This window comes from Malania oleifera, chromosome 7, assembly GCF_029873635.1.
Source record: "Malania oleifera isolate guangnan ecotype guangnan chromosome 7, ASM2987363v1, whole genome shotgun sequence".
In the NCBI taxonomy this organism is placed as follows: Eukaryota; Viridiplantae; Streptophyta; class Magnoliopsida; order Santalales; family Ximeniaceae; genus Malania; species Malania oleifera.
This window is the reverse complement of record NC_080423.1, coordinates 16,524,690-16,541,358: the sequence shown is the minus strand read 5'-3', so window position 1 is coordinate 16,541,358 and position 16,669 is coordinate 16,524,690. Positions and strand designations below refer to the sequence as shown.

The following is a 16,669-nucleotide window of genomic DNA, read 5'->3' as shown; positions in this document are numbered from 1 at the left end:
CGATAGATGGGTTAGGGAATGAAGTAACGAAAGGCTCAATAGGTGGTACGGGTTTAGATGACGCAGATTCAATAGTAAAGAGGTCAAAGAACCGATCTTCACTCCATGTCTCCCCCTGAAGAGAGGGCTTTGGGAAATAAGGAGTGATTTCAAAGAAAGTAACGTCAAGACTAACAAACAGCCTTTTGGAGAACGGATCATAGCATTTGTAGTCTTTCTGAGTAGGGGAATAACCAAGGAAAACACATTTAGCGGCACATGGATCCAATTTATCTCGGTTGTGTGCGTGAACATGAACAAATGTAGTACAACCAAAGATTTTTAGCGGGAGACTGGATGGAAGCCGAGAGGTAGGAAAGTGTTCCTGAAATATCTGAAGAGGAGTGACAAAGGAAAGTACTCGACTCGGCATTCGATTAATGAGATGTGTGGTTGTTAAGATGGCATTACCCCAAAAATAGTTTTTCATGTTGGTAGTGAACATTAACGCCCGAACTACTTCAAGTATATGTTTATTTTTCTGTTCTGCCACCCTATTTTGTTGAGGGGTATCCACACAAGAACTCTGATGAACAATCCCATTTTCTTGAAGATAAGTTTTCATAATAGTATTAAAGTATTTCGTACCATTATCAGTACGTAAAATTTGAATATTAGTCTGGACCTGTGTATGAATCATGGAGTGAAAACTAATAAAAATGAAGCGGACTTCAGTTTCAGCAAGTAAACCCAACAAAGACGAGTATGGTCATCAATAAACGTAACGAACCATTTTGTATTGGTGCGATTGAGTGAACTTGAGAGACCCCACAAATCACTATGAATCATAGTAAATAAGCGAGATGGTTTGTATATGGATGATGGGAAGGAAGTACGACGATATTTTGCAAGCTCACACACTTCACATTAAAACTCATGAGACTTTTTATTTGATCAAATAGATGGAAACAAACGTTTTAAATATTAGAAATTGGGATGACCCATTCTTGCATGTCATAACAAAAGTTCACTATCTCTAGAAATAAATACAAAATCACAAATTGCAGTATTACATAGTTCGCTCAAGCTTGCCTCCTCAAAGTAATAGAGTCCCTCATGCGCCTTAACAGTGTCAGTCATCTTCCCCGATGATAGGTCCTAAAAAACACAATGAGATGAAACAAATTTAGCATAACAATTCGAGTCTTTTTTTAATTGACTGATGGATAACAAATTGCAAGACAACTTGGGAACATGTAGGACTGATTGTAAAGTGATCAAGTCAGATATGCAAATACTTCCTTTACCAGCAACTGGTGAGAGAGAGCAATTTGCAATTTTTACTGTCAAATTCCCAACATATGGTGAGTAGGATGAAAAACATTGATAAGAACAAGTCATATGATCAAATGCGCCCGAGTCAATTATTCATGGAGATTTGTAACAAGATGTAGTATTTAAAGCTAACAGATAATTACCTTGGTGAGTCAGGGAACCAAAAGAAGACTGACCCGATTTTTGAATTGACGAAATCATTTTATACAGCTAGTCTAACTATTCAGGACTGAATGCACTATTTGGAGAGGTATTGATTTTTTCTCCTTGTAATTTTTCAATTGACCTGTCAATGCTAGTCTGGTACCCACGATTTTGTTGGTATTGTCTCGGCTTCCAATCTGCTGGTTTTCCATGAATCTCCTAGCAAGTATCTTTTGAATGACCTGTTTTTCGACAATATTCGCACCATAATTTACCTTTTTGCGGTTGTTGGCTAGATCCCCCTAGGCCTTTTAATACAAAGGTCAAGACATCAAGCCTATTAGTGTGCCCATTTAGATTTGGGGCAGATACGAGTAGGTCCAACCCGACAGGATCATTTTGGGGCCTCAGCATTACGTGCCTCCTGCTTTCCTGCCTCCTAACCTCTGCGAATACCTCTCAGGTTGAAGGAAGAGGTTGTCGGCCAAGGATGCGTCCCCTCATGTCGTCCAGATCCCGGTTCAGGCCGGCAAGAAACTCGAAGACCCTTTCATTCTCGAGCCTCCTTCGGTATCGTGTGCTGTCCCCGGAGCACTCCCACTCCTCATCGGTGCTTAAGTCGAGTTCCTTCCAGAGATGGGTCATCTCCATGAAGTACTCAATAACACCTCTCTCACCTTGCCTCATCTGCCACAATTGAGTCTTGATTTCGAAGATTTGCAAGTAACTCTCAATGTCAAAATATGTCTCACGAACAGCGTCCCAAACGTCCTTCGCCGTTGGCAAGAACAGATAGATTTTCCGGAGTGATGGCAGCATCGAATTGACGAGCCAGGCAATGACCATGGAGTTTTTGCATCTCCATTTTTGCAAGGCAGCCACATCAATAGAGTCTGGTTTCCTCCGTTCACCGGTAAGATAGTCTAGCCTCCCTTTTCCTTCAATCACCAACTTTATGGATTAAGCCCACTCACGTAAATTTTTTCTGTTTAATTTCTCCACTGAGAGTGGAAAGCATATGTGCCAAGCCCATTTAAACCCCCAACAAATGTGACTTTAAGTCGCCGTCGATATTTGCAAAAGAGGTCAACCCTCTGCTATTGACGATATCGTTGGCCATAGTTAGCTAAGGTTGAGAAACCCTAACTCTGATACCATGTAGGCAAAAGTTTTTATGAATTCTATTGAATTAATTTTTCATATGTAGATCTCAATCTTATATAATACAATTCCCTATTCTAAACAAGGAAATAACCTCCTTACCGAATAATATCAAATCCCCCACATTTACCAACTTTCCTAATTTATCAATTATTTACAATGATACTAGAGATTTTAACATATCTTAATTAATATTTTTAATTTTAAATTTAGCACTTTATAATTAAAAATCTAATTCTTAATGTAGGATGCAAACTTGTGGAAAGTTTTGGGAACCTCATGGACCTGAGTGTCTGAAAATGGGCTTCTCATTCCTTGAGCTTTAATCTGAGCCGTACGCTCTCAGCTTGATCATGATCTCTTCTTTTCCAGATTCATCTGAACCAAAACCCTCAAAATTAGCGGAGCATGCGGCATTAAACTTCACATACCCATGAGCATGACTTTAAGGAATGTCCCATGGAAAGATTAGAAGCTACAGAAAGGCACTAGTAAGGGAGACTAGTCGATTAGCATTCGAGCATCAAAGTGGACAAAATTAATGTTGAGGAAATTTTCAGAAAACTAGGAAGACTTGTGTCATTCAATAATGGAATTGAACTTTGGCTGATACAAAATTAATGTTCGCAGAAACAAAGGGGACAATCTCAACCGCTGCCTCCTATTTCCAGCTAGCGATCCAAAATTGGAAGGCCTCAGTAAATATAACCTACAAATACGCCGGATGGTTATAGCACCTAATTATTCTCTCTTCCCACTCAGTTTCATTCGTTGTTTTGGAAACCTTTGTTACAAATGTTGAGCTACAGGCTTACACCTTTCCTCTGCAATGGATTGATTGAATTGGAATCCTGACGAGCTTCCTCCAATGGTAGGAAATCTTTCTTTGGCTTGTTTCCGCAGGGAGAGTAAAAAGCACTCGAGCGCATGGTTCTGCGGCTGGCCGTTTCAAGCCAAGTCAGAGAACTTTGTGAGCCTTCCCATAGTACCTGTTTATAAACGGTGCCTGCGGGGCAAATAAAAAATAACTAGAATGAACCTTACTCAAAGAAATACAGGGGCCGGCATATTTTTTGCCTTTAAACAAACTAAAAAAACCCAAAGAATGGATAACAAGAAGGTAACACCACTTTTTTAATAAAGAAGAAAAAAAAATTGGGAACTGTCCATCAGCAGAAAGAAACCCAAAGTCAGCTGCAGAAGTTAGCAAAGGTTGCAACCTCTATTTAACAAAAAAAAAAAAAAGAATTTCCAACCAATAAGACAGCAGAAATTGCATTATAAACAATCTAATTCAAACAAAAAATAGCTTGACATTTGACTTAGAATTTCAAATTGAGAATTTTTTGCATTTTACTCTCAAATCTTGGCCATGCTCTGTGCATTTATGCAAGAAAAAAACAGAATAAGATAATATGCGAAAGATCTAATAGACTTGCAGCTAGTTTGCAAAGTAAAAATCTTGCCACAGTAGCATATATAAGTGCCCAAATCCAACAGCATCAAAATGGTAGGGTACACCTAAATGGTAGACCAGAAAGCAAATGTTTTCTGGTGCATCTACACTCTGGTGCAGAATAGCAACAAACATTTTTACGGAAAAAAAAAAAACAGGAAAACAAAAAATAACTAACTATTTAAATAAAAAAAACAAACAAACAATCAAACACACAAATTTCAGTTGAAACTAAAATGATTCAAATGAAATGACAAATTTAACTCAGATGTTCTCCATTTCTTCCTCCCTTGGTTTCCAGGGGCAGAACAGAACACATGCTGGAGAGACTTGAGGGAAAAGATGGCACAGGAGCAAGGACAACACATCAACCAAGTCTGAAGTCCCAGTAGCGGAGTTGGCTCCATGAATCGTCTTCGACCATTCCACACGACCTAAGACAAAATACTCCAAAAATTCAAGTGCTATCAAATCCTTACCCTCTACAACACACCCCCCACCCCAAAATAAATAAATAAATAAAATAATCCCAATGCCACTAATAACTCACCCTTGCATACCAGGGCATTAGTTGGCCGATGTTCCAAGTACCCAAATCATCTTAGTTGCCCTTTTCTTTTCTAAATGACGACGCTACATAGATTGCCACAAATACCCCCAAAAGGAGAAACTAGACAGTGAGAAGAGGGGAGAAAAAAACTTAATGTCAACTTTTGATATTAAAACTGGATGCTTAGATATAGAGGCCAAAAAGATGACAAAAAAACTATTTTTCCTCAGGACCCCATTTACATTAACAGGAGTAGATAAATTCACCACAGAAATGCTTTGCAATGCCGCATTTACTTACTAAAAATACCCTCAATTGAAACCTAGCAGATAGTAATTGCAACTTCAATTAACCATCAAGCAAAGATGAAGACAAAGACATTACCAATCATAAATACAAAGCCATCCACTGGTTGAAAAGAAAAGGCCAAGGGGCTTGCACTAAATTATTGTTCAACTAAAAAGGCTCCATATTTTTTTTTTTAAAAAAATTCAATAAATTTTCACTTTCTTACACGTAAATTTTGTAGCCTTATCCCAATGTGGCTGAGAGGTGGAAGTATCTATGGTTTCTAGGCATCCAAAACCCAACCAACCTTTGTATTTCAGGCCCACTGTATCAGGTTGGCCTGAAAATCCAATGCCTAAAAAAATAGGCATCAGCAAACCTTACACTCGGCAAAGCATGGTATAGACAAAAACCCATTTGAATCAGCCAGACCAGACACAAGATGGTCAACTTGATAACTAATTTCACTTGAAACATGTCAATCTTCAGAAGTCTAAGACACAGAACAACAGGTTGGACTGAAAATCCAGAGCCTAAAAAAATTTAGGCATCAGCAAAGGCAAAGCATGATATAGACAAAAACCCATTTGAATCAGCCAGACCAGACACAAGATGATCAACTTGATAACTAATTCCACTCAAAACATGTCAATCTTCAGAAGTGTAACACACAGAACAACCATTTTAGAAACACATAAAAATTGCATCACATCATATAGTCTCATCACAGGCACAAGATCAACTGGATAACTAATTCCACTCATAACATGTCAACCTTCAGAAGCACCCAAAGCACAAATTTTAGAAACACATAAAAATTGCATCACATCAAACAGCCTCATCACAGGCACCATCAACTAATATAAGGCATAGCATCTAGGATATCAATAGAGACATCATTTAGCACACGAAAGAAATTATCAAGGAATGAAATTAAAATTCAAAAGACCAAATGTTTTAGACCATTTATTTGCTCATAATGATCTCGAGAAAAGCTGCCATCAACAATCACATGCTCAATAGAAATTGATTATTAGAATTCTACCTTCACGTCAGATACATCAGGTGTATCTGGTGTCTTCACAGGATAGAATTTGTAAAACTTTATGTTCTGGTACACAGCTTTTTTTTCCTCACTCATTTCCTCGATGGCCTTTTTTCTGGCTTCCCTCGCCTACAAGAAAGGAAAAAAAAACTGAAACAATGGTTAGCAAGCACAAAGTGGGCTATCAATCAAATAAATTTGCCATAACCAGTATCTGCCACAACAAACCTCTCGATTCGCTTTTTTAGCCTCTCGAACCTTCGCCTTCACAAAATCCTGGGAAGGAAAAAACAATGTCTTCAAAAGAGCTTCAGCAAATATTGAAGAGCAGTTGTATTTAATAATTTAAGCTTACTTTGAAGGCATCCTTCTGATCTTCAGATAATTCCTCTGCCTCAACAAGCTTATCAGTGAACTCCTAGAGACAGTAACATATTTTAAGATCCATAATGAAAAAGTCACATCAGAACAATGATATGGAACCTGTTCTGTCAGAAACTTTTAGACAACAAAAAAACTCAGTCATCATATGAACCCCCACCCCTCATCCCCCCCCCCCCTTTTTTTTTTCAAAAAACAAAAAACATAAACATCATATTTATTTAGTCAAACCAATTCTGGAAGATTGTGTTGTGGTGATTAACACAACAACTAATAAAAAACCATGAAAATTGAACCACAATCCGCAAACCATGACATCCAAATTTTCTGAGAAATAATAATAATAATAAATCTTGTACCTCATACTCATCAAATTCCCAATCATACTCACAGAAGATCTGCAGAAAATACAGACACAAGAAAAATCAAAGTATAAGAAACTGTAACATAGCACACACCACTGCTTACCCTATAATGATCCTATCTAGTAGAGAGACGTATTTTGCAAAAGTAACAACTAATATTCTCTTATCAACTAGAACCCTACCGGTTTTTGCTCAGCTGGAAAAATGATCTGGACAATAGTACTTTGCTCGAGCTCATCTTCATTAAATGGCTGGTAGAAATCTGTCAGACAGAAGAAAACCACATTACAAGATTTTACTCTGTATGCCCCAATGAAGAATCAACATGCATACATGAGCTCCATGTCTAATTTGCTAAAACATGTCTAGCCAACTAGAAAGGAAGTCAACAACCTTATAAAAGCATCTATTACAAGGCAGTAACTGGCAGTCTATACCCTTATAATGATGTTAAGAAAAGGAAAGCAGACCCATAAGAGCCACTGTTTTGGTCAAATGATAAGGGGTTCAATATCGAATTCCTCTTTGTATGTGAATTTCTTGTTGTCTTCGTTGTATACTCTTTTTCTCCTAATAAATAGTTCCTATTCCTATCAATAAAAAGCAACATTATCTCCATATATAACTAATGTACAGGTATGTCAGACAGAAGAAAACCACATTACAAGATTTTACTCTGTATGCCCCAATGAAGAATCAACATGAATACATGAGCTCCATGTCTAATTTGCTAAAACATGTCCAGCCAACTAGAAAGGAAGTCAACAACCTTATAAAAGCATCTATTACAAGGCAGTCACTGGCAGTCTATAACCTTATAATGATGTTAAGAAAAGGAAAGCAGACCCATAAGAGCCACTGTTTTGGTCAAATGATAAGGGGTTCAATATCGAATTCCTCTTTGTATGTGAATTTCTCATTGTCTTCATTGTATACTCTTTTTCTCCTAATAAATAGTTCCTATTCCTATCAATAAAAAGCAACATTATCTCCATATATAACTAATGTACAGGTATGTCAGCCAATACAAATCATACGATCCAATGGTCTAGGAATTGAAACATAAAGAAGAGACAATGCAATTTAACAGTCTAGGAATTGAAGCATAAAGAAGCGACAATGCATCAATCGCAGTGATGGAATACTCACATAGATTGATCATACAAACAATGAAAGACCATAGAGTGCAAGAAAACCTTCTTGCAAGCATCATAAGATAGAAAGTAGAAGAGATTCCAGAGAGATGAAACATTTTATTTCCATTACCAATAAAAAATCTTAAAGAAAACTGAAAATAATAAGACTCACAGGGTAAGCAGTACTCATATTTCTTCACACGCTCAATCTTCAAGTGCTTTAAAGCAGTCCTGAACACATAATTTAATATTATCAATAGCTGCTATGAATAACCGTGACATAATTATCTGTGCGCATGCCCAGGTGCCTTTTTTTAACACATACAAACGCATGCATGGATGTGTGTGCATTATGGAGTACTACCTTCTTTTTTATCTCCTCCAACCCACTAATTATTTCAATTTATTTATCACACAAGAATAGGATCAGTATAAATTTCAAGACGATGGATTGTTCAGGTTGGTTGGCATATTTGGATTAAAATATATACACATAACCAACACATAGACGAGCATGTAGACTATATTAAAAACCATAAGGCCTAGTTCCCCACCCCCCTGCGTACTGCCTCTTTCCCCAAAACAAAACGGCACTTCTAAATATGTGTATCTCTGTGTGTGTGTATGTGTGTGTGTGTGTGTTGAGAGAGGGAGAGAGAGAGAGAGAGAGAGGGACATAGACAGGATCCTTCTCTTGAACTCATTATTTGGTAATTTGCACCCATATGCTGACCACTTGCTCCCATACCCTTTGATTCCACCAACCCTTGTCATGGCAACCTCACTCTCTCTCTAGATGCATGAGCTACTTGTTGGTATTTATTGATATTTATATTCCTGGATGTCTTAATCAAATAACAACCGAATCCTTTGGAAAAAGAATGGTCCTTCTCAAGTGAAAGGTGGGGTTGGTTGTAGGATTGGCTTTGGCCTTTTCAATAGGAAAGGACAGGATGCGTGTAGGGTTTACTCTAAATCCAAGCCCCAGCACCCCATGAACATCCCTATAGGAAGCCACTAAATGAATCTCTCTCTCTCTCTCTCTCTCTATGTGTGTGTAGGGCTTACTCTAAATCCAAGCCCCAGCACCCCATGAACATCTATAAAAAGCCACTAGATGAATCTCTCTCTCTCTCTCTCTCTCTCTCTATACATATATATATATATATATATATATATGTGAATGGTTAAGCTAATTGTCGGTGCTACTTGTTGGTATTTATTGAGATTTGTATTCCTGATTGTTTTAATCAAATAACAACCCAATCCATTGAAGAAATGATGGTGCTATTCAACTAAAAGGTGGGGTTGCTTGTAGGTAGCCTTTCAAGTAAAGGAAAGGATGGGTTGGTTGTTAAATGCAAGCACCAGCACCATATGAACATCCCTATAAGAAGTCACTAGATGAAATTGAGAATTAAAAATGCATCAACATATGTGACAATCCAAACCAATGGAGTTAACAAAAAGAAGGCATTCAATATCACTCAGAAAGTTTGCAAAGTTAACCTGGATATCAAATCACAAAAGCAAATATGTTTACTTACAAAGAAAGGTAAGGCTATGATCAAAGGCGAATGCTTGAAAGGTTTTATTTGGCATGTCAAAAACCAATAGTTTAAAGATGAAATGCCTATCTATCGAAAATGAAGGGAAGCACTCAGAGGGTCATTGCAAGAACATAAATTGATTTTTTGACCATCAAAATTAAGATAAGAGGATAACAATCAGCCTTTTATTTAAAAGTGAAAGTTTTGCTGTCCACATACTTAATCCACATTCCAAGAACTAATCATTTCACCATTGCTCAATTATTAGGCATATAAAAACAAAACATATTTTCACATTAGAAAAGTGAAGTAATTAAATAAATGCATCATTTCAACTTCTACGGACCCATGATGTCTATTGCTTGTTGTCACAATTCTTAAATAAGGGCAGGAAAATTGAGACAGCACAGCCAATAAAATAGATAAAGCATTATATGAAGTCAAACCAAGCCCTTTGAGATATTCATACAATAATAATAGCTGGAATACAATATGTGGCTTTAAATTCGATCCTAAAGGAAATTTTTTATAAAAAAAATCCACAAAATTGTCTTAGAAAAATCTCATGTGGTAGCATACAGCCTATGCTTATTTTACAATTCCACAGTTTTATAATTGCCAATAAAAAATCTGCAGTAGTTTATGTCCTGGGTTTTACTACAATTGGCAAGGAGCCATAAAAACATTAACTGGTTCTAATTTCTCTAAGAACAACAAGTAACAAAGACCACAATATCATTGTTCATGGATTTTATGAGAATGAATATACCATGCACTAACTGCTGATCAGAAAAATATATACAATGCACTAACACAAAAGCAGATATTAGCAAAGATATTAACATCAATACATCATTGGAATTTTTAGACAGTAAAAATATTGAGTCCACATGTCAATAGCAGATATTAGCATCATTGGAGTGTTAAACAGCATATACTAGCATCACTGGAATGCACTACAATTGGTCAACTATGTTAACAGCGCATATATATTATCATCATTGGAATGTTAAAACAGTAAAATATTATTTAAAAATCAGAGGAAGGGTGAGAGATCAACGTCACCTCCTCTGGGTACAGCTCAAAATAAAAATTTGAGACTTTAGTCGGTCGACTTGGCTATCTCTGCAGAAGAATGACATTACAGAACGATGTCAATAATTTGATGACAAATTTCAGAAGCAGCTTATGATGAGAAGCATTATTTTACGAGGCGAGACATTTTAACCCTTAAGAGACAAGGAGTAAGCCTTAAGGCATTGAGGCATAAACCTTTTGAGAATTTTATTTTCAGATAAAAATATGTAAATAAATTACAATATTTTTTAAAAAAATAATAAAAAATAATAAAAATTTAGATAAAATGTAAAACATCAAAAATATAATTTGTAAACTCCTTGCTGCCATTCAAAAAATAAAAACTTCAATCATGAAGTAAATCATGTCAAGGGGTAGCAATAACATTACAAAGTAGACACTATTTTCATGATTCAAGATGCGAGTCCATTATTTTAAAAAAGGTTGAGGTTCAAGAGTTCTAGAAATCAACCCATATTATGACATTCCTTTCATATAAACATGTAGTTAAAAGACCACATGCCTGTTCTCCAGTGGAATATACGGAATCCAATCCATTTTCATTTGCCTCATGGGTACTATTTCCTCAGTTTCTCTTTGGACTGACTTGATGCCAATCTTATCAGAAGGAGGGAAAGGTGAATCAACCTGCTTGCCATGAATACACAAACGAAAAAAAAATTGAACATTCCAGAAAGCATAAAGTTATACTAGAGAAAAATCATTTTCAGCAATTCCTTCCTTACATAAGGAAAAAAATAAATTAATTGAGGTATTTGCTGCAACTGGTATAAATAATAACAAGAATAGAACTACAGACATTTAAGGACTACTAATGATGCAATGCACACTAAGTTCTTCAGAATCCAGATGTTATTTGAACTGGAATAATTATTTCCTGTATGACAGATACTTTCATAATTTTAAATATCATTGTCATTTACAGAATTTGATTTAGTGCAAGGTCAAAAAGGCTTGGCGTTTTAGTGTGTTTCTGCATAATGTTCAAACACCTGCATCATTGCATGAGATCAGTATAAATGAAAGCATACATATTGCATAACCACGATTTGATTTCATGAACAATCTTCAGCCCACAGGCCCAAATCCAATTTCATGAAAATCTAATGTATCACATTGATCATGTCCATAAATGTTATGCATATCATTGTACATATTCTAATAGGCCAATTCCTTTTGCCCCTCCCCCCTCCCCAACAATTAGGAGTAATCCTCAAGATGATTACAAGTAAAACTTTTCTGGGTTTATTTTTATCAAAATTCATATAAATAAAAGCTTTGAAAATTTTAAAAAACAATACATGACAATATAATTAAGAAAAAAAATCAAAAAAATAAATATACTTTCTAAATCATTCATTAGACTTCCCTAGGCTCAAAAAAAACAAAAAAAAAAAAAGCCAACAGACAATTGATTCATGGTTCACACTCTCAGAGAACATTGCTAGAATAGTTATTAAAAGAGAAATAAAAATATGAAAAGAGTGCACACATACAAGTTCAGCATGCAAAAGATCAAAAAATATATTAAACTATAAAAGTTCTACAATCAATAAAACAGTAGTTTGAAACAAATAATAAGGCTTAAATAAATGCTTTAAGCCATAAATAAGATGCTCATCTTGTCAAACCATAAAATGTTATCATATGTTTTTTTTTACGAAGGCATTCACATTTCAGAAATAAGGTACTTCCAACCAAGTTTCAATGCATTTTGGGTACACCTTGGCTCGAGATAAGATTTGAGGCAAGCCTTGATTGTGCCTTTGAAAACAATCAAAGCATTGGTATAAGCTTTTGTCGTTACAAGTAATGAATAATACAAACTACAATAGCCAATTGCAGCACTTTATTAATGATGTTAATATCATCGTACGTAAGTCTGAAACCAAGACATTATAAATAAGAGCACAGGATGGTGGTTCTTTAGGTTCAAACATAACAACCCAAAAAATAGAAACAAAAGTAAATGAAGAAGGAATCATAAGCATGTGAAAATGATATATAATGTTTCAAATGGATGCCAAATTGGATGCAGCAACATATTAAACATCAAAGCTTGCCAAGTGAGCAAAGAAAGTAACATGTACAATAGCCAATTGCAGCACTTTATTAATGATGTTAATATCATCGTACGTAAGTCTGAAACCAAGACATTATAAATAAGAGCACAGGATGGTGGTTCTTTAGGTTCAAACATAACAACCCAAAAAATAGAAACAAAAGTAAATGAAAAAGGAATCATGAGAATGTGAAAATGATATATGATGTTTCAAATGGATGCCAAATTGGATGCAGCAACATATTAAACATCAAAGCTTGCCAAAGAAAGTGACATGTTTCATGTTTGTGAACAAGCACCAATCAACACCAAAATATGTACAAGACGTGAAAAATCTACCAAGTCCAGCTTCTAGAAAAATCCTTGCACGTGATTCATGCAGCATGCTGACATCAAACCCAAATATAACATTACACACTTAACATACACTAAGAAGGATCAAACCTGAGCCACGAGGCTACAGTCACCCCCACAATTAAAATAAATATTTTTTGCACAAAAGCAATTATTTTGTAACTTACAGCAACCACTGTTGGGATATATACTACAATTCGTTCTCCATTAAACGGGACAAATTGAGCTGCAAGAACAGGAAAATATTATTAAAGAAAATGAAAAAGAACAGCATATGCATACAAAGCTATATAGAAACTGACACCTACCAACAAGGTACTGAAGGTTTTTTTCAGAAAAAGATGAGTGCCACTGATGGGGGAAAGAAAGAGCATAAAACTGTTTCTAAAAGATAACATAAAGCAACATATACAATAGTGTGCAAACTTTTCTTGGAGAAGCATATGTTTGCTGTGTCACAATGCGACTCCATAACATTAAAACCCAAGTCCTTGTCCTACAAGACACTTACGCTCTGTGGTTCCAAAAAGGTAAACTTTCTTCCCATACAGATCTCCACCTTCTTCAAAGGCTTGCTGAACCAAAGAAAAACTACTGTTAGCAAAGAACATTTCATTTGGCTCAGTGGATGAGTTTCGTTTTTTTTTTTTCCTCACACTTAAATTACTATAAACCATCATTGTAAAAAAATAAAAAGATAGAAAAGAAAATAAAGGAAGATACAAAAGATATAACATAACTCACTTCCAAATTTGAGAAGTTCCAGTTGTACTTGTAAAGTGTGTCTAATTGTTCCCACTGGCATAAAAGCAACCAAATTTATAAGCAACAACAAAGGCAATTGTCATAGCCAATATTAGAATAAAATTCAAATCAGACCTCTGTCCCAACTGGAAATACTTCTCGCCAAAGATCTTCCTACATAAGTTGAAAAAGTGATCATAAGATAAGAATAATGACATTTCAATAACCTAGCATGAAATAAAGGGATTCCAGTTCTTTATATGCATGTATATATTGTAGGGCATGGGCAAAAAGCCTAAAGCAGAGGCAAGCAAAACTAAAACTGGGAAAGAAAACACACAAAGAATATTAATTTGAATTGCATCCTGAGGAAATAACTTTATCACTTTCCTAACGAACACTGATAACAAAAACAATAGTGAAATCACATACACGGCATAAGTTAGAAACTGTTCAATTTCACTGCAATAAGGAACTTCCCCGGCTCCTCGGAGTAGCCATTGAATTTTAGGTTTCAGAAGCAAAATAAAAACGACTTCCAAGTGACAAAACAATGCTCAAACAAGTAAAAGAAACCAGCATTACAAGAAATTAATGGTCGAATTTTTTTACTACAAATATGTAGGTACAGTAACCTTGAATCTGAAATCAAAAACAAAATAAGCTCCCATGGCAGAGCCTAATACGTTCAACTTCATTTAACTAAATTTTTACAAACCCAGGAAAACTAAAACAGCAGATGAGACATTTTAAAAACAACAACCTCCATGGCAGAGCCTAAGATGCAACTTCCTCACTTTATTCATCTTCCCCTATATTCTCAGCACAAACTGAATATTTTGCAGCAAAAATAAAGAACACTAGTACTTAGCTCTCAAATATAAATGCCCAAATATAAACCAGGAGATAGGAATCCAGTCACACATTGCCAGATCGAACAGCTACAAACTAAGCAATCAGTACCAAATTCCGCTTCTCCTCGAAGAACTCGGGCTCAGTTTCGGGTTTGGAAGCCCTGACTCGCTTAGCTCGTGTGGTCGATTCCTTGTGCTCGGCTTGTTCTTCTGTAGATTTGGCTTCATCCCTCTGGCTCGCCTTTCGTTTCGCTCCTTTCCTCATCGTATAGCTAGGACTTCGAGAGAGAAATTAGGGTTTTGTCTGGTCGGCTTTGATGCGAGGCGAGAGAGACAGAAGACAGGGCAGCAGGTTAGGCGTGAAAAGAACGCGGGCAGTCCGAGTTTGAATCGAAAGATCGAGAGAGAGAGAGAGAGAGAGAGAGAGAGAGATGAAATTTTTGAAATGCAAATTTTGGATAGGCGAGTAACGTGGTTTTGAAATGGATGCGCTAGGACAAGGCGTGAAGCGAAGGTAGGGAAGGATCCTATACAGCGGTTCCACCTATAGTTGTTGTGCCCAGCAAATGATGGAGGCCCACGTAATAAATTGAGAAGACCGAATGGGTCCTCCGATTTTAGGAGGAAAACTTAAGAGTTGTTTCGTGCATTGCTATTTTTTATTTTTCATCTTTATTTTTTCACTGTAAAAAAATAAATTATAAAAATACCTTTATTTTTATTATCGATTTTTAGCTTTTTGTCAAAAAATTTAAAATTAAGATTTTTATGATTTTCAATTATCTTGGCAACCTGTTTGACAAAAATTTTAATATTGAATAGTAATTTTTAGGGATTAAATTATTTATTTTATACACTTTTAAATTAAAATCAACATTAAATGATCATATGAATTTGAATATAATTAAAGACACATACATAAAAATTTCAAAAAATAATAATAATAACAATTACAAAATACTTTTATAATTTTTCAATTATCATGTCAAATAAAATTTTTATATTAAAGTAAATTTTGAAAGTAGATCAATTAAGTAAAATAATTATAATAAATTTTACTATTATTATAGTAATTTTTTAATGTAATTTTATTATTTTAATCATATTTTTATAGTATTTTTATCTAAATATGAAAATTAATATTCTTTAATTAATTTTTAATTTGTATTAGTTTTATAAACGTAAATCAAACAGATTGCTAGTTTCTAATTTTTAATTTCTATTTCTAATTTTTTATTTTCATTTCTGATTTCATTTTTTAAATTTTTCACAGTGATACAAAACGTCTCCTCTTGAAAAAATATTTAAAGGCTAGTTTGGATTAATTATTTTACTTGAAAAAATTAAAAGGAAAGAAAATCTATTTTCCAATGTTTTTTTTCTTTTTATATCAAATATCATTAAAAAAGAAAGTTTGTTCTTATATGAACAAAAATTAAGAAAAAATCAATGTTAAAATGTGTAAAATTAAAATTTTGTAAATTGTTTTGATATATTTTCTATTTCCTTTTTCACTTTTCTTAAAAACCAAGCTTGAAAATGTGAAATCCTTCATATTTTCCTTCTTGCCGTTAATATTTTTCAAGTTCCAAATAGGTCGCATTTGGTTAGAATTTCATTCTTGAGAAGAGAACGGCTACCTCGTGATTTTTTTTTTTTTTTTTTCATTTTGTAAGATTTTTAGGAATGTACAAAGATTTTTTGTGTTAATATTTAGTTCAACATAAAAATATTTATAAATATTCAAAAAAAAAATAACTATTATATATACCCTTGACATGTGTTTGATGAATATATAAAATATATATATAACTATATTTTTCAACAAAAAAATCCTAATAAAAATATTTACTTAATTAAATTTATACCTTAAAATTTTCAACAATTAAAAATTTAAAACACTTTGCAGTTAAAAATCAATTAGTCAAAATAATGAAAATGCTAATTAGCATGACTATTAACACTTCTAATAGACTTTTAAATATAATCTAAATAAAAAATTTATTATATTTTTTTACTAGCATTTGTAATTAACATTTTTAATATTATTGTTTAACAAATTAACTAATATTTATATTAATTAATATTTTAAATTTCCATTATAATAATTTTTAATTAAAATTTTAATACTCCCTAATTAATAATTAATTAAATTTTAATTAAAACT

General features: G+C 34.4%; 1 protein-coding gene across 1 annotated transcript; it reads right to left on the bottom strand.

Moving 5' to 3' along the window:
- Positions 1–3,172: 3,172 nt before the first annotated feature.
- LOC131160599 (protein HEAT INTOLERANT 4-like) lies at positions 3,173–14,986 on the bottom strand. Its single transcript, XM_058116432.1, has 14 exons — positions 14,612–14,986; positions 13,784–13,822; positions 13,649–13,702; positions 13,416–13,479; positions 13,072–13,130; positions 10,991–11,115; positions 10,456–10,515; positions 8,013–8,071; positions 6,887–6,966; positions 6,699–6,737; positions 6,314–6,376; positions 6,187–6,234; positions 5,959–6,087; positions 3,173–3,625 (listed from the first exon to the last, which is right to left on the bottom strand). The coding sequence occupies exons 1-14, from the start codon at positions 14,765–14,767 to the stop codon at positions 3,578–3,580; spliced, it is 1,023 nt and encodes a 340-aa protein (XP_057972415.1). The 5' UTR covers positions 14,768–14,986; the 3' UTR covers positions 3,173–3,577.
- Between the last annotated feature and the right edge of the window lie 1,683 nt (positions 14,987–16,669).

Excerpts from the sequence above, each read along its gene's own strand:
- LOC131160599 (XM_058116432.1), bottom strand. The coding sequence starts at position 14,767 with ATGAGGAAAGGAGCGAAACGAAAGGCGAGCCAGAGGGATGAAGCCAAA. Across the intron at positions 13,480-13,648 it reads GGAACTTCTCAAATTTGGAA|CAAGCCTTTGAAGAAGGTGG; the intron begins GTGAGTTATGTT and ends TCTTTGGTTCAG. Across the intron at positions 6,088-6,186 it reads CTAAAAAAGCGAATCGAGAG|GCGAGGGAAGCCAGAAAAAA; the intron begins GTTTGTTGTGGC and ends CCTTTCTTGTAG.